The 14,113-nt window shown below is 42.4% G+C and overlaps 1 protein-coding gene and 1 long non-coding RNA gene across 6 annotated transcripts in view; one reads left to right on the plus strand and one right to left on the minus strand.

The window, feature by feature from the left end:
- LOC127376653 (uncharacterized) overlaps positions 1-14,113 on the plus strand; it is a 289,241-nt gene that overhangs the window by 42,395 nt on the left and 232,733 nt on the right. For 4 of the 5 annotated variants that reach the window (XM_051423750.1, XM_051423751.1, XM_051423754.1 and 1 more), the window contains 2 exons: positions 1,226-1,268; positions 2,971-3,199. In XM_051423750.1, coding sequence (XP_051279710.1) covers positions 1,226-1,268; positions 2,971-3,199 — 272 coding nt within the window. The remainder of the gene's footprint in view (positions 1-1,225; positions 1,269-2,970; positions 3,200-14,113) is intronic. The other variant, XM_051423753.1, reaches the window with a different exon arrangement.
- On the minus strand, positions 1,224-9,121 carry LOC127376682 (uncharacterized). The gene is made up of 3 exons (XR_007887557.1): positions 8,990-9,121; positions 7,596-7,692; positions 1,224-2,463 (listed from the first exon to the last, which is right to left on the minus strand). It is a non-coding gene; the product is annotated as an uncharacterized LOC127376682 (long non-coding RNA).

A 14,113-nucleotide genomic window follows, 5' to 3' on the forward strand; every position in this document is an offset into this window, starting at 1 on the left:
CCAGGTTCAAATCCAGCCTGTGGCCCTTTGCTGCCTCCCTCCCTTTTTTTTACCAGCTTTCTGTAAAGTTTTTGAATATGAATTTTCCAAACGTATTTCAAACCTGCAAGTAATGAACTTCAATAGAACATTAAGATCTTGTGTACCAAATGCCAAAAAGTAACTAACAACATTATTATATAGTTATATGAGCATTTGCTACGAACGTCTATGTTGTCTTTGCATTCTTGTTCTTGTAATAACAGCAACATCTAGTATAAATCCCTTCTCGTAAAAACCTGTGACCTGTTTTGCACATTTTCCCTAAAGTTTCCAAGTGGTAGTTCACCTTTCATGTTATTTACTTTCAAACATTTTGCTACAACTCTTTCATACAACCCAGCCCTTAAAATGCCAAGGGTCACGAGTCAAACATATGCAGCGCGGATTACAATTTATTACCCCACATTTGCCTGATAATTTTTCTCTTTTGACAAGCTTAGGTAAATCATATAGCCTACTCTATAATGTATGAGGACTCAGCTAGCTTGATGAGTAAAGTTCGTTGCTATTGGCTGTTACCCCTGTGGTGTTTGAGTTCCCATAAGACCAATAAGGCTTGTCTGTGTTCCAATATGACTGGAATCACTGCAGGAACAGGTAGAGGTCCAAGTATTTATAGAAACCATATGCAAATTGATCAGTGCCATGTTACATTGTTAGAGCAGAGAGGTGACAGTTAAATACATGTACATAGAAGGAGAAATATATAGGCTTCTCTCTCTCTTTGAGACAAGTCTAATCAGTTAGGATGGCCTCCTCTCCTCATTTCATTTGAATATATTCAGCTTGGACTCAGACTAAGGAAGTGTCTCTCCCCTCCCATGTATATTATTCCTTCCCGCTGAAGGCTCATTATTTTACAGCAGGGTGTGTGAGAGGTGGCCCCAGTCTCTGAACTCTCTGTCGAGGCTGTATTAATCAAACTTCACACAGCGGGGAAGGGTCCACCCACTGACACGGCACCGCTCACTCTACACTTGAGGACAAAAGGAAAAACACACAACCTAAGCTGTTACTGTGAAACATGTACAGCTTTTGAAGATTTTACCACTTTTAATTATTTTCACAACAATAACCCCCACACATTTTCAAAGATGGTCCCAAAGATGGACCATGCTTACAAAATATTTTGTAAAACAATTTCTGTCAGCGTTAACAGTGTCCTCCTTCCTTTTCTCCTCAGTGGACAACAAGATCTTCGCATGGGGAAATGGCACCAGTGGACAGTAAGTGAAATTCTAAAGTTAAAAGCTCTAAAAATGAGCATGGGAATCGTGCTTCTCCCTCAGTTTTAGGTTGACCAGCACTGTTCAGACTTTCATTGCCTCGCATGGACAGAGTGAGGAGAGTAGGGATAAGAAGCTGTCATGATACTTCAGGGGTCTTCTTAGGTGTTCATAAAAGTTCAACTATCCTTGGTTAGTTTTTTCCTGCCCAGTGGTCATTCAGATGCCGTATTGTCTGACAGTATGTTGTATAGCTGTATATTAGACTGCAGGCACTCTGACAGGCAAACAAACAGACATAGTTATACACGAAGATAAGTTGTTTTCCTCCTGATGACCTTCCTTGTTAAAACTTCTCCAGCTAGGAGACAGTCTGGCTGTAATGACATCTAAGGGCCTGGGGGCTGCAGTGATTCAGCGGCCCTCAAGTACTCAAACAGTAGCACGGCAGACCTCAGAGAAATACATAAAAGAAACAAAGGCATCACTTCTCACTCTCTCATCATCTCCCATTGTCCCTTATTCTTCTCTTGCTCTCCATCTCTCTGTTTGTTCCGTTCTCTCTCTTTCTCTTTCTCTCTCTCTCTCTCTCTCTCTTCTCTCATGATGCTTTGACCCCTCTAAGCAGGTCGAGGCTCTCTAGTGGGGAGCTTATAGTTGGAGGAGCCTATAGTTGGAGCTCCACAACACCCACTTGCAGAGCAAAGGGTGAGCATCTCCGTTATACAACTGGCACTCTGATATCTGAAAACTCTGCAGCTCTCCTGTGTGTCTCACTGGAGGCGAGAGAGGAGAAGAGTACGAGAGAGCTGTGTAAATTTAAACTGGCAAACTTTCTGATGGAAATAGCAGTGACCCCAGAGTGGTCTTGTCTTGAGTTGAAGCATTGTTGTAATCAATACAGGCTCTCGTGGGGATGGCGGGCGAGGACCTTTCGTTCCCCGTTTGTGGAAATAATGGAGAAGACTGTTTGTTATTTTTCCCAGACATGCCGCAAACTAGCAGATATGGCCGGGGCATTGCAGGTTATGACGCTGGCTCAGGGAAACAAATACAAAGAGGATCATTTTATCAAGAAGCAAACAGCAGAGCTCTGTTTGAAGCTGCTGGGAGCTCACAGGTCACAGGGGTGCTGGGGCTGCGTTTGACCAGCTCATCTTGAAAAGGGGTCTTGGATGTTCTTTGTTCACTCACACTAGGGACATGGAGACAGAAACACAACTCTCAGCCAAGGCATATGTAAAGTCATTTGTACAGCTGCAAATTGAGTAAGGTTCAGTTATTATTTCTTCCTTAGGAACGTAAAACTGACCCCACTGAAATATGCCTGTTAGACACTATATGTGACTCTTACCAGAAAGACAACACCATGGCATTGCTACTGGAGCGTATATATTAATAAACGATATCTACAGTAACAAGATCTCATAAAGGTCATGATCTTATATTACTGTTGATGACTTGTTTGTTAAATAAATAATTAAATAGATGTTTCATGTGTTTAAACATTACCGTTTATTTTTTGTTTTTATTTAGTTAGTTTTCAATTATTCGTTTAAAACAGTAAAACAGTATTTTAATAAGTTTTAAAATTTGGCTTCAAGAGACAACTTTCTCTTAACCATTCCTCCTGAATGATGGTATATCTTTGACACGATAGAGAAGAAAATGTCAAAGTGTATTTTCCGTCTGCTTTTCCTAGACTGGGTGACGGAGAGAGGGCAGTAAAGCATCAGCCAGTCGAGGTTAAGTTGCCACTGAACGTCGAAGGAAGTGACGCAGATGTGGATGTTGTCAATATAGTTGGAGTGGCTTGTGGAAGCAGACACTCCTTCGTTTGGACTGAATCTGGGCAGGCCTACAGTTTTGGCAACAACTTTTACGCCCAGCTGGGCTATGACTTCCAGAGGGCTGACTTCAAAGAGCACCAGGTATGAAGATACTTGTGTGTTTTACAGAGGTGATACAATCAAAATGAAATATGTATTTGATGCCGGAACCTCCTGAATATCTGAATAGCTTTGATTTTAGCGTAACACTCTTCATATTGAAGCATGACACACACACAAACTCACAAAAGTGTGCACTAATCACATTAAAACCTGATTTTTATAATGTCCCCTTAAAACATCTACATAATCTCTACAGTATAATATCATTAGTTTTTAATTCATTGTTGTGAGAAAGCGAGAGAGAGGGGCTGATGGAGACAGGCCTGTGTGATGGATACCTCAAGGGCCTGGATGGCTCTTTGCTGGCTGTCTCTCTCTATCTCTGTCCTTACATGGCCTACCATACAGTAGCATGCTGCTGAACCATACAAATCCTAAATGAAGTGCTGTGGAATTGAAATTGGCTCTCTTGTGAAGTGTTCCACTTGCATTGGAGCTTAATTTTGCCTACTCATATCATTTGATTCAGTCCCTCAGTCCCTCTTTTGCTCGCTCCAGCCCATCGCTCCCTTTTCCTTCTCATGCAAAATAAGCCCATTTACCGCAATGTGACAGTGTCTGGGTGAATGATTGCCACTCAACACTTGATATATGGGTATGTGCTTCTGTGCGCATGTGTACGGGATGTATTATATTTCCGACAGACTTTCCCTGTCTTTTGCAGTTACATTAGTGCATTGTTATACATTAAGTCTTCATTCGTTTTTTTTTCACACACATATTGTAGTGACTGGATTAAAGAAGGGGGAAAAGGTTAAGTGTATTTCAGTCCACTCTCTTTCACTCGCCCCAAATATTGTCCCATTTCTCCAGTGCTGAAGTCATTATGAAGAAGCCAGGGATATCTGTTGCTTTTGGATTAATTTTCCTTAAAATATGAGGCATCATTAACGGACTGTATACTTAAACAACAGTATTATCAACCATTATTTTTTGCTTAACTACCACAGTGAAGTGTTCAGTTACTGTTTGATAATCAAAATACGGTTTTCTTGTTATGTTATCTGTTGTTCCCCTGGCCTTTTTCCAGCAGTAACATAAGACAAATTCCCAGAAGAGAGGCCTTTAGAGTTCATATGAGACTGGCCTCATGCTGGGTGGGAGGGGGGCAGAAAAGTACCCAGCCACCTGGCAGCAGTGTGGAGGCCCAGGGGCCAAAGCTCTCACCTCTCCTCCCTGATAAAGGCCATCGGGATCTGCATGACTGCACCCAGCCCTTTCTCCTTTCTGCTAAAACAGAACAGATACTGAAGGGGGAAATGCAGCAGCAGTGGCAGAGAATGGGACCTGGTGGTATGTGTATCGCTGAGTCACCCTTTCCTCTCATTTTAGCCATAACAGTGGCCTCCGATTGCCCCAAGTGAAGGCCCAAACCTGGTCGTCTTTCTTGTATACTACCAACCTCCATCTTCTTTCATCCCTATTGCCTCCCTGAGTAAGTTTTTTTTTTCAGTGGGACCAGAAAAGCTGCTCCACCTCCAGCTATCCCCCAGACTCCGTACTATATGATACTGGCTATTGTTGTAAAGAATCTGTAGGTTGGAACTGCCGGCTTCACCCCTAAGGCTCCGTTTCTCTTTACCGTCTGAAATGGAGTGGTAGCAGACCGCTGAGATCTGAGAAACACTATATTCTGTTCTTTATTGGCCCAGTGATAAGGTGTTGGGATTCTGCTCACACCTGTGAGCCCATTGTTCAGGCCCGCTATGGCATTTCACCTGCAACAGACAAGGTTAGACAGAGCTCCTATTTAATGGTTTGATTGACATTATTTTAATGGCACACCGTGGGGAGCTATATGTCTGTGAACGGAAATGAAAGTTAATCTTATTCCCCCCCCCCTCTCATGTCTCTGCCCTCTTTCTCACTCCCCTCATTAGGACAATAACATTGTCATTTTTTAAGGTTTTGAAGGATGTGTTTGTATGCCGTTAGGACAGTCCCTCTCTAGATTTCCATGTTCTGCCTTTTCTAAACATTTTGATAGGAAATAGTCACTGGCTATGTTACTGTGGTTGTTTCAACCCAGTATCATATACCATAGGTCTGTTTGCTTTTGTGTTTATGGATTTTTTTTCTCTGTATATACATAACATAGCTCAGTTTCTAAGTAGGTTAACACCTTTATAGCTGAAAATGTACCACCCATTGTCTGTATTTCTACAAAACTAGGCAAAAAGCAACCGTGGGAGCATGAAAATAAACTCTGTTCCTAAGTGTGACACGTGTGCAGCTTGAGCTTGGCACGGCATCCGTGTTCAGCCTGGCTGAGCACAACTTGTTTGAATGTCATATTTATCCCTGTGTTTTGTCAGAAAATTAACTTCCTGTGAGTTTGCGGCAGAGCCGAGCATATGGCCACAGCTCTCTGGAGATGACAGCCTAGCGGAGCGGGAGCTCGCCGGTGCCGCTGCCCTGCTCTGGCGGCAGATGCTCCGGGCTTCTCCGCGATTAAGTGGAGATCATCACTGTTTTCTTTGAGCACCGCTGTGCCTTGTACTCTGAAGTGTTCCGTTAATCACTGCCTGCCTCCCTGCCTTTTCCACACAAGCTGCCAAAGCACTCATTAAGTTTGAATCTCCCTCTCACCACCCGTTTCCTTACCAGCTCGATACATTGCGTGACTGTATCTTAGCAGTCACCCTTTCTGCAGGAACACGATGGTTTGTTGCACCTGTTTGCTAGAGGGATCATAAAAGCCATAATGTTTTTGTGCACACTTGTTTGAATGGTATATGTGATTCCATCTCTGGCCCTCTTCTGCTGCTCATTCCTTTTTAAGTCATTGTGTACATACTGTAAAATGAGTATTGCTCTCTGAGTGTTTTCTCTCATCTGTGTACGCTGATGTGCTCTGTATTTGAGTTTCTCCCCATGTCTAAGATGCTGCCTTATTTTCAGTACAGACCTCTGAGGGGAGTGAAGCCTCCTCTATGCTTGTGGTTTTCCTTCTTCTCTCTCTCTGCATGTTATTAGGAAAAAACTGCTAGTCCCACCATTTACAGTTGTTAAACATAACTACATTATCCTCTGTGCACGTGTGTGTGTTTATGGAATCAGAATGCAGGTATAATGTTAAACACAACTCTGGTCAAAGAGAAACAAAGAAGATAAAATTTTTGTCTCAGTTAGCCCCCCCCCCCAATATCACGCATCCAGTTGTGCTGTGTATATCTCCTACACAAGCAACCATCCATTGTTATTGTTAAACATTGTGACACGCTTTAACCCTGATTGATCTTGATCTCCGACACAAATAATAATGTGATTACAGGCTTTTCTCTGCTTCTCTCTTCACAGCAGTGGAAAATAACATTAGATATTTTCTTTCATGTTAATCGCCTTGGTTGGAAGTATACCTCGGTGCACCAATAGGCCTCAGTAATGCCTCCTTTCTTCTAAAAAAAAACCATCCAAAATAACCTATTTGCAGCACACCCACACACACATTGCTTAGCTCCGTAACACCGTTATTCTGCACCCATCAAAGCCTGGCTTGCCTGTCCTGGTGCAGCGATCATTCCCCCACAATAGCGGGATGGCATTACTGTGCTTTTGAAAGCATTTGCATGGCAAAGCAATAACATGCACCTTGTAAATAAAGGAATTGATCCTGTTCATCGCAGGTTGGATTTCCTGGATAAAGCTGTGGGAAATGGATCCCTACGCCATCTCACTTCAATACACAGACCCCGTTTCCTCATCCTCAAGTTTACTTTGCAATAACTGTCTGCTTCTTAATCTAGTCTGTCAGGCTGTCAGGCAGACACACAAAAACGTATGTGGTTCTCTCTGCTGCATTGGTTACTTGGCAGACACGCTGATTAGTGCCAGTTTGCCTCTTTTTCAATATGTAGATACCCAGATAGAAAGCTGGCCCTATTCATTCAGTCCAAGAACCAAAATAGCAATTGCTGTTCTCAATCAACTATGAAGAAATTGGTTTGCATTGTTGGACGAGGTTGATTAGTGAATTTTTTTAAGAGGCTCTTGAAATTATTTGCAAAATCAGGCTTAGTTCAGCATCCTTTTACAGTGTAAGGTCAGCAATAAAGGATAGCTTAATGTTGTTTTTTTTTTTTACCATAGTTCATACTGTATGAAAAACTATGCATGTGTACCCTGTGGGCCTGCATATTGTTATTTTACACAATAAACGTTTATCTCATCTAGTCAGAATCAAATCTATTCACAACTGTACAAATTGCCGCTGTGCTCTTGGCAAGGTACAGCTAATTTTTCGACGAGGAAATTCCTTGTCAGGAGCAGCCAAGGGAGAAAGTGTCAGTTTGATACCACAAGTACACTAACGGCTGTGTGGGAGCATAAGTGTTCGCTGCGCTTCGGTGACGGTGCGTTTGATTTCAACACTGACCACCGGTGATGCCAACCCTGCAGTCCTCATCTGAGCCGCCTCTTGAGACGTGAACATAGACGGCCCTCCCCCACATCTCACTCTCAGACTGATGCTGCTATGAGTGAAAGAGAGAGAGAGAGAGAGAGGGAGAGAGAGGGAGTAAGTAAGTGAGAGGCTGGCAGACAATAAAGTCACTGTATAGTATATACTTCTATCGCTTGTCTATTGTTACACCGCAGTTACAAGCTATGCAGTATGTGGGAACTCAGTGTGGGTGTACAGCGACCTAAACTACTATACCCATCTCCCCTAGGGGCACCTCAAAGGATGCTTGGGCTCTGCTGAAAAATGAGAGGCAAGGCAAGTGAGAGACAGGGAACAGAGGGAACAGAGGGAGGTAGTCTCAGCTGTGTAGGAAGGCCAACCTGCGCCTCTGGAGATCCTGCGTCTTTTCAAAAGTACCAAGACAAACCCATCTTTCTGACGACTCACTCCCTCCTCTTACTTGTTTAGGGCCACAGTGTGGAAGTAGCTCAGTATGATGACTTCTGCTGCACTCTGAAACTCACTATAGGCATTCTTCATTGTTTGCTATTGATGTTATGCAAAGTTTGTTCTTGCAATATGCATTATTTTCTCAGTGTGAATGAGAGAATATGGTGTTTGTGACCTTGTTTCAGTTTGAATCATATGCCCCACTGTTTCCTAATATGCCCCTAGTGTATATAATGCTGAAAGCACATTTATTACACATCAATAATTCTGTACATTTCCTTCTGGAAAACTAATTCTCATAATAGGATTTTGTCAATGTGATTTGAATAATGATCTCAAAACATCCCATTTTAGGCTACTTAACTAAATAGAATATTACTGATTGCAACACTTATCCATGGTTGGGGTTTTGGTAACCTTCTTTTCTGTTTCTTGCCAACAGCCAATTTTCTCTCAATTAAAGCATGATATTAGCACTCAGTAGGGCATAAACAGAAATAACCGTACACTACTGAATATCATGCCTTGATTATGAGCTTAAGAGTGGGTGTACAGATGGATCCAGCTTCTATACTCCTATTAGACTGCTGGTGTTTTTATGTGTCTGTGAGAGAAAGGGAGAGGGAATCACTGCCTGCATGTGCACAAGTGTGTGTCTGTGTAACACTTCAGCTGGAAGTTATCAGCTTTATCCTGTTAAAACCTCTGGAAAGGGAGGGCAGGGGGGAAAGAAAGACAAAAGTCACAGGTATAGTAAGAAGAAAAAGTGTATCATTACATTGAGAGCCAGTCAGTGGTGATGCCAGTTGGCCAAAGTTAGCAGGAAGCTGTCCTAGTAAATGGCAGCAGCTGCTCGCAGTTCGAGAGAGCATGTCCCAGTCAGAGGAGAAAAGCGATGGCATCTACATTAATACTACCTTAATGGCCCATCTGGCGCTCCGTAGGGTCCCTGGCTGCGCCACCGACTCACAGGCGTTTGACAGGCAGTCTCCAGCGCACCAGACGCGCATGGCATGCCAAATGGCGGGGAGACGCCTCCGTGGCGCACAGATCTGTCAAACTCTCTCTGACGCTGTAGTCACACAGGCAAGGGAAGTTAAGGCAAGTTTTCACACGTGATTGGTTCTTGACATGGATGGGGAGAGGGAGGGGGCAGGAAGAGAATGACTGGCTTGTCTGTCTCTCTCCTCCGCACCCTCCTCAAATGCAAACACACATATGCGCACACTCAGAGGGCACACACACATAATCACACACAACCTCACACAATACACACACTCTCCATACTAGATGCTAAGTTGCCATGACCAGATTAAAGCTCAATGAGAAAGCCAGGTTAAGATTAGCCAGTGGTGGATTCACTCTGCTCTGATGGCAAATAGAGATAACAAATATTATTTTTGCTGCAAGTCACAGCCTCTCTCTGTAAACAAATACTGGAACAAATCGCTTCATTGGCAGAAATTGTGGAAGGTCTTATCAAAACACTACAGGGGTTTCTGGCTATAATTGGCATAATTGGTTGACAGAGCAGGCTGCAGTCAATGATGTGGCACAGTGATGCACTTTATGATCATGGCTTTAGGTCTATAGATTGCCCTTTTTAGATATTTAGTGGGCAAGAAGTGCATTACTTAATATGCAACTACGGCCATCGCAAGGTCTGCCGGTATGTTGTATACCTCTGCGTGTCAACAAATGTTAACCGGATCATACGGGTATATATTTTCTTGTGTCAGATAATAGTCCTTTGAAGGCCTAGTGTGTAACATTTAGCATAGTCTATTGGTAGACATCGAATATAATATTCCTATTTATCTTTTCAGTATTATCACCTGAAAAACGGAGGCCACCATCTTGAACTGCCATGTTTCTACAGTAGCCCAGAGCAGACTAACCAAACACTGGCTCTAGAAAGGGCTTTACTTGTTATACATGGGTTTCGTGGCCACTGCAGTTTCTCCTACACAATTGGAAGGCTGCGCTGTATTGGAATGGTTGCAACTTCACCGTTAGATGCCACTGAATTCTTCTGGTCCTTTTTAAGCCAGTTTTACCAGTGTATGATCTCACCCAAATTCCTTCTCTGCCCTATGTGCTTGGCCTTTCTGTCAACCCCTGTTGAGCTACACAATACTGGCAGTAGTGGAGGTTTCTCTCAGAGCAGGTCACATTCTGCAGTACCCACCAGCACAGATCACAGTCCCAGAGGTCTGTATCACACCGCTGCTGGGAAACTATGCCTTCTTTATGTATGAGTAAACTACACAAAAAAGTACAGCAAGAGTACTTTAAAACATTTGCTACCATTCTTTCTCTCACACTTTTTCTTAAGGACATTTTGAGAGATAGCAGTTCAAAAATGGAACGGAAGGTTCTTTAGAAAATGCATTTCAAATGGCTTATCCAGTAGGTAGCCCCAGAGGACACCTCAGGGATAAACCTTGGCAAGAAGGGAAGATAGAGGGAAAAAAAGCGAAATTGGAAAGAAGACACAGCCGTGACTAAAACAGTAGAAATATATAGGGAGAAAAGGTATCCTCTTAACCTGCTGACGCCTCTTCAGAGGAATCACAGCACTCCATATCAGTATTCACTCTCTGAACATTCTGCTGTGTTCTCTGTTTATAGAAAAAGCCTAGATCCGCTGATGTCTCTTGCCCCAGACAGTCTCATGTTTAGACAGCCTGTGCAGGTGATATCTAAATGACTCACACCATTGTAAGACATTGTCCTAGTTTAGTTTTGTTTTGTTGTTTCTCATTTGGTGTTACTGGTGTGGCTGATGTTCTTGTATTTAAAGTACATCAATGGAATTATGGGAATGCTTATGATGGAAAAACAGGGGGGGGATGTTTTATGTCAGAGTAAAGAAAACACAAATCTAGTGAAATTGATGTCAAGGAGAGGTCAACTGGACAACAGCTGCCAAGTTGTGTGTGTAAGAAGGCAAAAGGGAGGAGAGAGATAGAGAGATGAGGGCTGAGAGGAAAGAGGAGAGAAAAAAAGAGGAATCAGCAGAATGGGTTTGGGGGGGATTGAGAAGAGCAGGAGGAACTCTTCAACTTTCACTCTCATTCCCAGATGTTTTGTAGGCAAGACGTACCCTTTGAAAAGCTTGTGGCAAAATAATCGAAGTACGAATTAACACACGCACGCTCTCTCTCTCTCTCTCTCTCTCTCTCTCTCTCTCTCTCACATACTTCCTTTTTTCCTCTCTTTCTTTTGCGCCCTCGTTCAAACTCTCTCCACATCTCCCTCTCTTTATCTCTCTCCCTGGGCATCTCCGTTCCTTAGTGGCAAGCCCAGCTGGGGGGTTTCTGTGGTACTGTGAGTGAACCTTCGCTGTCTCCTTCGGCAGGCAGCTGTCCCTGTACAACGCACAAACAGACATACTGTACTGCACTTATCTGTGCCTCCCCTGCTAACTTCTGTTCATATTTTCACTTACTCCTGTTTTACTTTCACACACATTTACATGTTACCAGGTCAGAATGGAACACGGCTCTTGTTAGTTGAAACTGAGATTTACAAACAGAAATACAGTTTTAATATGCTCAGCAATAACAGAAAGGGACAGGGCTCTCCCATACCATGACCACCACCTGCAATCTACTATAAAGCCACTAGAGGGAGCTTATATTATGCTGCGGCCCCTCATGTCAAGAATCTGTTTTATAGTACTGTTGCTCCAGCAAGGAGGCACAATCTTTCAAATGTTCCCCATTCACTCCCTGAATTTCCAGTTTCATGTTTTTGACAACACAGAGATCGTAGCCTCTAACCTAGACAAGAGAAAAGACATAAATTGGTATTAGAAATGTGCTTTCTTTCAAACAAATACAGTAATCTCATGTGTTTGTGTGTTAACACAGATATCCGCTAGTGTGAGTGTATGTGTGCTTGTGCAGAGGTGATAATTCTACAGTTGCTTAGAAGCTTGTGGTGGGTGTGTAATGACAATAACAGAGAGCATGCCCAGGCGTGCTTTCAATCTGCTCCCCAAATGTAATGAGTCTGGCCAGAAGTCTGGTCATCTCAACTTGATCAAAAACGGGGGGTGCAAAATCTGCAAATGATTTATTATATCCTGTGGAGATTCATCAGTTACACATGTCAAAATGATGCTGAGCTGAAAATTAAAAGGCATCTTTCGTCACCATTATTTTCCTAATATAGACGGAAAGAGGGAGCGGGAAAGCAATTCAGTCAGGACAATAGACGAAAACTGTTTTTATCTGGTTCAATTTAGAGCATATTCCATTTTATTTGGACTCATTCCATCTGTATACATTTTATTCTGATCTTTTCCTACAATTTAATAAGTCAGTGTTACACCATGATATAAGTAATTTGAATAAGAAATATCTCCAAAGCTTTATTTCTACATTGTTTTTCAGAAAAAAACACATATTACACATTATTATGATTTATTAATACATGCGTGCTTATCACCAAAGTACATTCAAACATTTGTCCTTACTTCATGAACTTTCGTTTTTCTGATTTATGCGCACCGTATATAGATACAGATCACATTTATCCCTACCTCATATGCACCTTTGCCCTATTGCATTTCATCACCCTGCAGAAGACTAATGCATATTGCCAGTTAATCATATTTTTTTCTGTCTCTGTCCCACCCTAATAGGAGTGGGGTGACATGACAGCATCTGAACTAGACTCCCAGAGTTGTCCTGCCATAACGTTACACGATCTTCCCTCTCACGTTACTAAAACAGGCTTGGCCGATGGGATTCGCCGTACTGTGCGCTTCCCCTCTCCTCCGCTCCTCCTGGCCTTTTCCTGTGACAGGGCTGCCGATGATACAGATCCGCTGTGACATTTTACATTGTGCTCCCTAATTGCAGCAGCTGATAGTAGGATAGCTCACCATACAGCTGCATATTTCTTCTTTTTTCTTTTTTCTTTCTTTCTTTTTTTTTTTGAGGTGGCTTGCACAGGCTGGTGTACTGGTTTAGACTTACTGCATTGTTCAGATGCTGTCTGATGGTATGCCATTAGGTGTTTCTCCTTGTTGTACAACTCTATCTGCAGCAACATTTCATTAAATGTAAAATCTGGTAATTTAACTAAAACTTTAAAAGGAATCTTTTTAGTTGATAAAATCTTTTTTTCCAACATTTACATAAGTGAACAAATGGTGTTTGTGGGCCAACGTGTTGTTGTCCGTTCCTCCCTTTGCTCTGGTGTTGTGTCCTCAAGTGTCTCCCACAGCCTGCGACTCCCAAACTGAAAGCCAGAATAAACCTGTGTGACAGATGCAGCTCTAATTATACAGTTGTTTTAAGACTGTCAGGTTGCAGCGAAAAGGGAGCCAGCCATTTGGGAAAGTGAAGGAGGAGGGTATAGAGTAGGAAGAGGGGGGTAGAGGGGGACGGTTTGATGGACGGACATTGTAACACCAGCATCTGGTGATAGCTGCAGCTGCCGTATCGTTTTCCCACCGCCAGCTTGCCAGCTAAATAAATATTGCCACGATCTGTCTTGTACTAGCAAGTGTAAATTACTTTAACACGTCAATAACTAGTTTACAATGATGTTTTTTCCTGCCATTTCAGAATATATATTGATTTCACATTGCTGTTAAATGGCATGAGCACTGTTTCCTTCACCCTGTACTTTGTTTTTCACATAGACTCCCAATGAACTTGGCAGGAACAGGAGATAAAAGGAAAAACATATCGATCATGCAGTTATTTTACTTTTGCACTATCACTAACAACAAAATTCAATTAACAATATTGAACATTGTGCCCCTCATGATAGCAGATCTCACGTATTTTAGTTTGATGGTAAGGGTCAGATCTGTGACTGTTTGTCTTTGTGTGGGTTTCTTTGGATCTTATTACACTGGTAATGTGTGCATCTGTGTCTGTATATGCTTTTTGAGCCATGACATGTTAATTTTCATGGTCTCACAATTGACATGAAGCATTTAGTGTTTAAAAAAAACAACATTCTCTTAAAAAGTATCTAGTTTTTTCATGCTTTGTTTGGTAAAGCTGAGTATAATTCAC

The sequence above is a fragment of the Dicentrarchus labrax genome, unplaced genomic scaffold, assembly GCF_905237075.1.
Source record: "Dicentrarchus labrax unplaced genomic scaffold, dlabrax2021, whole genome shotgun sequence".
Classification (NCBI taxonomy): domain Eukaryota; kingdom Metazoa; phylum Chordata; class Actinopteri; family Moronidae; genus Dicentrarchus; species Dicentrarchus labrax.